The sequence below is a fragment of the Panthera pardus genome, unplaced genomic scaffold (genome assembly GCF_024362965.1).
Source record: "Panthera pardus isolate Hobbes unplaced genomic scaffold, ASM2436296v1 HiC_scaffold_25, whole genome shotgun sequence".
Taxonomy (NCBI): domain Eukaryota; kingdom Metazoa; phylum Chordata; class Mammalia; order Carnivora; family Felidae; genus Panthera; species Panthera pardus.
The window spans coordinates 15,355,448-15,364,355 of NW_026526821.1; the positions used below are offsets into that span (position 1 = coordinate 15,355,448).

Genomic DNA, 8,908 nt, shown 5'->3' on the forward strand with positions numbered 1-8,908 from the left:
AGGGTCGTCTATTTATGAGGTGCTCTAGGAGTATCAGAAGCTAGGCTTGGATAACAACAGAAAGGAAATGAGGGATCCTTTGGTTAACCCTCGGTCATCTGGGACTTTCTTGCTCCTGGACCCAATAGGACATCTCAGGCCCTCCTGAAAGTCTCCTACCATCAGTGTCTTGCCATCAGTGGAGCAAGAAAAAGATGTTCTCTCGTGTCTGGGGTTGCCCTGGGGATGGCAGTGGGCAGACCAGCCCTGCAACTGTTCCAGACAAATCCCTGTGATCACTGATATGTGACCTCTCATGTAGGAGTGACACAATGGGCGAGGGTCCCGGTGGGACATGGCCCAGTGCCGGGACAGAGTGTGGGGCCAACAGGAGGGTCCTGGGCTTGAAGGGCCTGCCGTACTCTCCACGTGACCTCGGACAACCCCCTTCCCCACCGTGTATCTTGATTTCCTCATCTGTGAACTGAGGGAAGTGTGGACCATCTGCATGGTTCTCAGCACACCCTCTGTATCTCCGTCTGGCTTGTGCCTAATCCCCCGCCTCTTGTCACCCCACACAGGCACCTTCCTGTCCACAGTTCCACCTTCTCCCCAAGGAATGTAGTGCTCCTGCTGCTTCTCTCTCTCTCTTTGGAGGAGACATCTTCATCGCCAATGAAAAGAGTCAAAGGTGGGTCGAGGGAAGCTACGGCTGCCCCTTCTTCAGGAGGCCTTCCTGGGACTGAGGGTCAGACAGCAGGCAAGGACTCACGTCGGATGAAGGAACTTCTACTGTGGCTTCAGAGGACTAGCCCTGCTCACCCACCCTGGGACCTTTGAATCCTTCTCTGACTGGAGCCCCCAAATTATTTCCTTAACTTTGCCTCATTTGTATCTTTTCCAAGTTAATTTTTTGGAGGTGAATCAGACACTGGGGAGGACCTGAGGTGAGAGGACAGTGAGGAGGAGGTGGCACAAGTGGAAGAGAGACATGGGCGGAGGTCGGGAGCTGTCTTGGAAGTGGTGGCCAAGAGGGGAAGCCATGGGACTTGGAGAGAGATTAGGAGGAGGAACTGACCCGAGTCCATGACTGACAGGATGCTGGGGTGACAGAGAGGGAGGAGTGAATCTCAGGGTTCTCTCGATAGCCTGGGGGCATATTGATGCCAATATAAAGATGGGAGCAGAGAGAAGGAGGCACTGCTAAGGCATAGGGAGATGCTAGTTCAGTTTTGTACATGTGGGAAAAGAGGTCTTATGAGATGCCCAGGTGTATGTTGCCAGGTGCTTGGATATGTGTCTTAGCTGGGAAGTGGGGATAGGTCAGGAGGGAGGCATAGGAACCACAGATAGCATCGTGGGAATGGATGTGGTCTGTGGGAAGTATGTGTCAAGTAATGACAGCAGAGAGCAAGACCCAAACTTTGGGGAGCATTCCCAGTAGCTGCAGAGGAATCCCCAGTTTGTGTGCTTCAGGGGAGACCACATGGACAAGCTAAGTGGCTGGAGAAGGCTGGCTGGGAGGGAGGAGGATTCTAAGTGGGAGCTGAAGCTGACAGAGGGGGAAGGAGCTAAAGTGTAGAACCCAAAAAAGGTTTAAATGCCCCCAGAAGCAGGAGAGAGGTGGGCCTGGGTAAAGTCAACACTAGTGAGGAGACATTTGTCTCTGGCTGTGTAACACACTACCTGTAGTTCAGAGGTCTGGTGTGGTGCGTCTGGCTCAGGTTCTGTCTCTGTTCGGGCTGTCACCAGGCTGACATCCAGGTGTCAGCCAGAGCTGCAGTTTCCATCTGGGACCCAGGGTCCTCGTCCATGCTTACTAGCTGTAGCATTTGCACTACTGAGGTCGCTTCCAGAGGCCACCCTTAGTCCAGGGCAATTAGCTTCTTCCATCCTCAAAGCTACTAATAGCCTGTTGGATTCCTCTCACCCTTCGAATCTCTCTTACCTCTTCTCTGTTAATCAGGGGAAAACCCCTCCTTTTTAAAGGACTCGACAGCTTCGGTCTGGCCCACTCAGATAATCTCTGTATTTTAAGGTCAATTAACTTGGGACTTTGCTCCCATCTATGAAATTTCTCCACAGCAGTACCTAAATTCATGTTTAATTCAATAACCAGAGGATGGGAATCTGGGGGGGGGGGTGCGACTTTAAGATGCTGCCTCCTACCGGGACGGATATGAGGCAGCCATGTTTAACCCTACAGAGGGAGGAAGCAATCCCATATCTGCCACGCTGTTCCCACGTGCCAGGTACTGTGATGAGTGCATTACAGACATCATCTTCCTTAATGCTTATAAGCAGACTGTAAGGAAGAGATTGAAATTCTCATTTTATAGGTGGAAAGCTTAGGACTCAGAAGGAAGACTTTTTTCTCCAAGATAACTTAGCTAGTTGTGTTGGAGTCAGGCTCCCACGCCAGGTCTGTCTTATAGTGCTCCTCTCGCTGCACTACTCCTGCCCACTTTAAAGATAACTGTGAAGTTACATAGTGGAACTCAGGTTGTTCTCGAGCTCACAAGGAGTCGGGGGCCCAAATCGGGTATCGCGACCACAATATTCCTATTTCCGTGATATTTACACCACTCCTCACTAATTTCCCTATCAACTGAGATACTGGAGGCAGAGGGATTAGACATTAAAATATTAAGCTTTAAGAGGAGAGAGGAGTTCCCAAACTTAAGGTAAGGCTCCTGGTCCCTATTTAACTCCCTGCTGTAGAATCTGAGATGCTTCCCTTCCCTTTCCTTCTTCCAGGAAACACAGTTTCCTGATTCAGATCAATCTGAATGAGCTACAAGTGGTGAGAGGCAGACCCAGCCCATAAGATAAGCAAAGCAAGCACTGAGGATGGAAGGTAGAGGAGAGGGCTGAGAGAATGTCACTATTCCCCTTTGCCATGGCGGGGGGGGAGAGCTGAAACTCTCAAGGGATGTGAATGTGGACACTGTTCTCTTGCAGAGAAACCAGGAGTGTGCCCCCATGAGAGGATCACCTGTGAAACTAAAGTTCCAGATTGGTGCCAAACTGATGGGCACTGCGCGGAACAGATGAAGTGCTGCTCATTTGCCTGTGGGAAGAAGTGCATGGATCCACTCCAAGGTAGTGGCACCAGGGCTGAGGGCACAGGTGCCTTTTGAGGTGTCTTATTTCCTGCCCCGTCTAGAACTTGCTGAATGATTCCCTTGAATGGTAGGACAAAGAGGCCAGGGCTCATGATTTTCTCTTTTTCTAATTATATTCCAACCCTCAAGTACAAACAATGAGTCTAAGCATGGTGGATGGCAACTGGATAATATTGATGTTAGTCTTCTTGGTTCAACATTCAAGCATTCACAAATAACTAATACTTGTCGTATGCTTCCTATGTGTCAAGAGGCTATTGTTGCCACTGTGGTAAATGTAAACCCCAGTCAGCTTAGATGCTGGTCTTATTTTTGGACTCTTTGGCCTTCAAAGAGGTTTTCTGGTAACTCAAAGTATAGAGCATCTCATAAGAGGAAATTGTGCATTATAGATATAGATATCCATTTATTGACTCAAAAAATATCTACTGTTAGTGTCCTTTGGCCAAAGACCACCAGGAACACATATGTATTTGAACAAGTTGGATTTACTACTCATTGCAGTGAGGGAGAATGTTCACCATAGACAACCTGAGAGATCTCAGTAAGAAGCTGTTGGAAAGAATCTACTATGGGATTGAGGCTTTGACTGAGTAATTTGCAGGGGTGGATTTGGTCTATATGGGGTGTTGTCAGAAAGTGGGGCAATTTTATGATTATCTCATGTTATCTTATCTACAGAGAAGGGGGGCTAGACTGAGGATAAAGCCATAATGTAGAGAAACATAAATCACTCATAGATGTTGGGTATTCTGTGGCTTTCACAATTACTGTTTTTGGTCTCCCTTTATCATGGTCCCAGAGTGACCTTGTTTGATGTAGCTGTCTGGTGAGCTGGTTAATATCTGACAGGGGCACACCATGGCTCAGCTGTGAGCTCTGATCAATTTCCAAACATGAGAGATTGGGTTTTTTTTTTTCCTTCTTGATGTTTCATTCTATCTATGTGCCAGGCACTTTGTATAGAGTCATTGAACAAGTCTTGTCCTCCCAAAGCTCAGGCAGTAGAGAAGAAAGATCAGCTCCAAAGCACGTCATATGCTTTTCACTATGTCTTTTGAAAGGTGTGAATGATGCTCAGAGATTCAATGCAACATAGAGTATTTGTAGTAGAGCTAGGCTAGAAATTTTATTGATGATGGTCTCCTAATCACTTGGATCTAATACCAAGAACTGCACAAAGGTGAGGGCCTGAACCCTTCTTTGTTTTTGCTACCCTTTATGTTCTTCCCTCTTTGTTTCCTGCCCTCAGAACCCTGCATGCTACCCTCAGAGCAAGGAAACTGTAACAGTAATATCATGCACTGGTATTTTGACAATAAACATCACCTCTGCAAACCCTTTACCTATGGAGGCTGCTATGGGAATGCTAACAACTTCATCAGCAAGGAACACTGCATAATGGCTTGCACATTAATTGGTAAGACTTATATGCCTGGCCATCTGAGGGCCTAGTGTAACTGGAAATAGTACATCAGAATATTCATATGCTCAGGCTTTAAGGTTAAAATGTTTTGTTCAACTCTTAGCTCAATCATTCACTGAACAGGTGGTCTTGGGTCAGTTTCCTATTTCCATGAGCTTCAGTTTTCTTGTCTACAAAATGGGGGGGTCATGATAGTATTGACCTGATGGAGTTGTTGTGCCAGGAAACAGATAGTGCACATACCTGTTGAGTGTTACCTAAGTACTTACTCAAAAATGAAACATAAGCAGGTCAGCTCTGGTTTCCCAAGAAGTAGGGATAGAGCACGGAGTAGGTGAAGAATAGGGTGGAGTGAAGGTGAGGGCTGTGGATTAATTCCTTACTATAATGACCATTAGCATTAATGTTGGGAGACAATGTCTTACAGAGCTTAAGTGACAAATGATGTAGATAAAAAATCCCCCTTTTCCCACTTACTGCAAATTTCTTCACCTGTTTGAGTTTCAGTTCCCTCCCCCATAATACTGGAATAACAAAAGTCATTGCTGAGTTGTTGGTATGATTATATGTGATCAGGACACAAATATTTGACATGATGGCTGTTCAATAGTGCCGGTTTGCTAAATGGTAATAATTGAGGTGGTGGCCGTTGATGTTCAAAATGCACAGCACTGTGTGACTTTACAAAGCAGCACTAGAACTTTGACCTCAGATTCTGCAATGCAGGCTGAAATGTATACCATCACCTCCATTTTACAGACAAGAAAACAGAGAGGTAAATTTAGTTGCCCAAGGATTCACAGTGGGTCAGGGGTAGATCTGAAATTTTAATTCTATAGGCCTAGTGAGCCTGAATGGCCAAGGCAACCTTGTGGCCTGACCCTTTGTGGGAGGCTGTAAGGAATTATGGCACTATAAACTAGACCTTGGCTCTCTCTCAGAAACCAGAAGAAGAAGCCAGGGAAATTGGTTTGAGCTGGTTTGGGGGAAATTTATGTTTAGACCTCAGAAAGAACCTAACAATAGTTTTGAGAGTCAAACACACCATGGTCTGTTAGAATCTGACCTGAGGAAGAAGAAGAAGGACGAGGAGGAGGAGGAAAAAGGGGAGAAGGAGGAGAAGAAGAAGAAGGAGAAAGAGAAGAAAGAGGAGGAGGAGGAGGAAGATAAGCAGTAGGAGGAAGAAGAGGAAGAGGGAGGAGAAGGAGAACAGGAAGAGGAAGAAGAGGTAGAAAGAGAAGGAAAGAGAAGAAGAAGGTGGAGGGGAAGGAGAAAGGAAGCACCTCCTACCCTCATAGAATTTGCAATCAGATAAGGACAACAGAAAACATGAACAAAATTCTAAAGAATTCATTTCAATACCATCTCTACCCTAGTGACTCACACAGTTGTATCTCCAGCCTGAATCTGACTCCCAAACTCCAACTGCCTTGTCTTCTCCTCCATCAGGATCTCAAAAACATCTCACACTTCATTTGTTTGAGAACCACTCATCTTTGCTCTCCCATCTCAAACCTGCTCTGTCCATACTTCTCTCCAGCTTGGTTGAAAAAACAAAACAAAACAAAACAACACAAACTTCTAAGTAACTCTTAATGAATCAGCATTGCGCTTTCTCAATCCACATCCATTGCATTAGGAAATCATTTTAGATCTACCTTGAAAATAGATCCAGAATCTGACCACTTCTTACCACATCAACAGCTGCCTTCTTACCACATCAACAGCTGCCACCCTGGTCTGGGGAGTCATCTTCTCACCTGGGGCTTCAAACACCCAGCCTTACTCTCTTTCTACTACATCCCATGAGATGGTGAGGCATTACATTCCTTCACAGCCTACCAGAGGTCATCAGGGTAGAGTGAACCAAGTGACAGAAAGAGATACTAGTTTGGAGGGGAAGGGAAAGCTGTTTAAAACAGTGAGATGGGCTGGGGTTTGAGAGAACTCACATCTGCTCTTGTTTTAGTCAAGAAAGGACATTGCCCACTCTTCCCTTTCAAGAACCGTATGGAATGTTCATCTCTGTGTAAGAGTGACATCGATTGCCCCCAAAGGGACAAATGTTGTGAATCCATGTGTGGCTTTGTTTGTGCCATGGCCTGGACAGGTGAGGACTGGGGGTATACCTCCCAAAGTCTCCGGGGCATATGCTAAGGATGTCATGTTGTCCCATGGAATAGGAGATACCCCTTCAGTTGACCTTAGGCGTCTCTTGGGAACTTTTCCTTTTTTAATGCCCAATAACTGCTCTTGTGTTGTCGTGCTGATCTCAGGAAAATTATTTGCTAGGCTTCAAAGACAATCATGCATAGTATCACTTCCTATTTTTCCCCATGAGAACTTATTTATTCTAAGTCTCATCTTGAATGGCTGACAGGTGACAATACCCACTTATTTGTACAAAAAAAAATGATAACCATTAGGTACATTCCTAATAAGCCCTTATGTCTGCACAGAACTTCAGAGCATGTAGAGCATATCCACATCCTGTAGGTGTGCTGGAGTAATGATTGGCAGCAAAATGTTGTTGGGGCAGAAGTGAACTCTGTAGTTTCTGAGGTTAGGTCTCACTCCTTCATGTAGTGCTGAGTTAGTATAGTCTTGTCCCAGAGATTGTTAGTGTTTTGAGGTACAGCACAGTATGGTGGAAGAAATCCAAGTCCTTTCAACTGACTTCAACTCTTCTACTCATTTTCATTATGGCCGTAGACAACTCATTTTCCCTACATGATCCTCAATTTGTACAGTTTATATTTAAAAAGGAAGTTCTGGGTGCTCTCCCATATTCCTTTTATCTCTGGTAATCTGGGATCAGATAACCCAAATAAATCCATTAGCTCTTTGAGGGCCAGCAGGAATCCTATCAGATTTTGTAACTCAGAGATGTCAAGCCTTTTGATACTCCTCAAATTATTAGCCATAGAAAGTTGATACTTTGCCTTGTACAATCTATTGTTACTCTAGGGGGAAGGGTAAGAGACTTCATCAGAAGAAAGCTCTGTTTAGGGTTCCCCAAATCTCCCAACTTTGTCTCAAACTATAATCAAGTATTTCAAGATCAAGTGTCTTATTTTATCCCATAAAGCCAAATCAGGTTTCTGCCCACACAAGCCTGTGGTGTGTTCCACATTTGATAGACCCAAGTGCCTTCAGGATAATGATTGCCCAGTGTCACAGAAGTGCTGTTCACATTGTGGACTGAAGTGCCTGGAACCTCAAAAATGAATAGTAAGTGGAAACCTTGCCAAGCTGTCTTAAGAAGTATAACAATATTTTATTCCATTGACCTATGTGTCTGTTTTTGTGCCAGTACCATAGTGTCTTGATGATTACAGCTTTGTAATACAGCTTGAAGTCTGGAACTGCGATGCCTCCAGCTTTGGTTTTCTTCAATAATACTTTGGATATTTGGGGTCTTTTCTTGTTCCATACAAATTTTAGAATTGTTTGTTCTACCTCTGTGAAGAATGCTGATGTTATTTTGATAGAGATTGCATTGAATATGTTGATTGCTTTGGGTAGTATTGACAATTTAATAATATCTGTTCTTCCAACTCAAGAGCATGGAATGTTTTCCTATTTATTTTGCATCTTCAATTTCTTTCATAAGCTTTCTAGTTTTTCATGTATAGATCTTTTACCTCTTAGGTTTATTCCTAGGTATTTTATGGGTTTTGGTGCAACTGTAAATGGGATTGATTCCTAGATTTCTCTTTCTGCTGCTTCATTATTGGTGTATATAAATGCAACTGATTTTTGTGTGTTGATTTTATATCCTACAACTTTGCTGAATTCATGTAATCAGTTCTAGAAGTTTTTTGGTGGAGTCTTTTGGGTTTTCCATGTAGAGTATCATGTTGTCTGTGAAAAATGAAGGTTTAACTTCCTCCTTGCTAATTTGGATGCCTTTTGTTTCTTTTTGTTGTTTGATTGCTGAGGCTAGGACTTCCAACACTATGTTGAATAACAGTGGTGGGAATGGACATCCTCGTCATGTTCCTGACCTTAGGGGAAAGCTCTCCCTTTCCCCCCATTGAGGGTGATATTAGCTGTGGGCCTTTCATTTATGGCCTTTATGATCTTGATGTATGTTCCTTCTATCCCTACTTTCTTGAGGGTTTTTATCAAGAAAGGATGCTCTATCTTATCAAATGCTTTTTCTGTATCTATTGAGAGGATCATGTAGTCCTTATCCTTTCTTTTATTAATGTGATGTATCACATTGATTGATTTGTGGATACTGCACCATCCCTGAATCCCAGGAATAAATCCCACTTTATTGTGGTGAATAATTCTTTTAATGTATTATCGGACCTGGTTTGGTAATATCTTGTTGGGAATTTTTGCATCCAGAAATGGACCCACAAATATCTGG

At 44.1% G+C, this 8,908-nt stretch overlaps 1 protein-coding gene across 1 annotated transcript; it reads left to right on the forward strand.

Moving 5' to 3' along the window:
- Positions 1 to 311: 311 nt before the first annotated feature.
- WFDC8 (WAP four-disulfide core domain 8) lies at positions 312 to 7,955 on the forward strand. Its single transcript, XM_053890776.1, has 6 exons — positions 312 to 397; positions 561 to 670; positions 2,941 to 3,081; positions 4,276 to 4,524; positions 6,500 to 6,640; positions 7,619 to 7,955. The coding sequence occupies exons 1-6, from the start codon at positions 312 to 314 to the stop codon at positions 7,756 to 7,758; spliced, it is 867 nt and encodes a 288-aa protein (XP_053746751.1). The 3' UTR covers positions 7,759 to 7,955.
- The last annotated feature ends 953 nt before the right edge of the window (positions 7,956 to 8,908 follow it).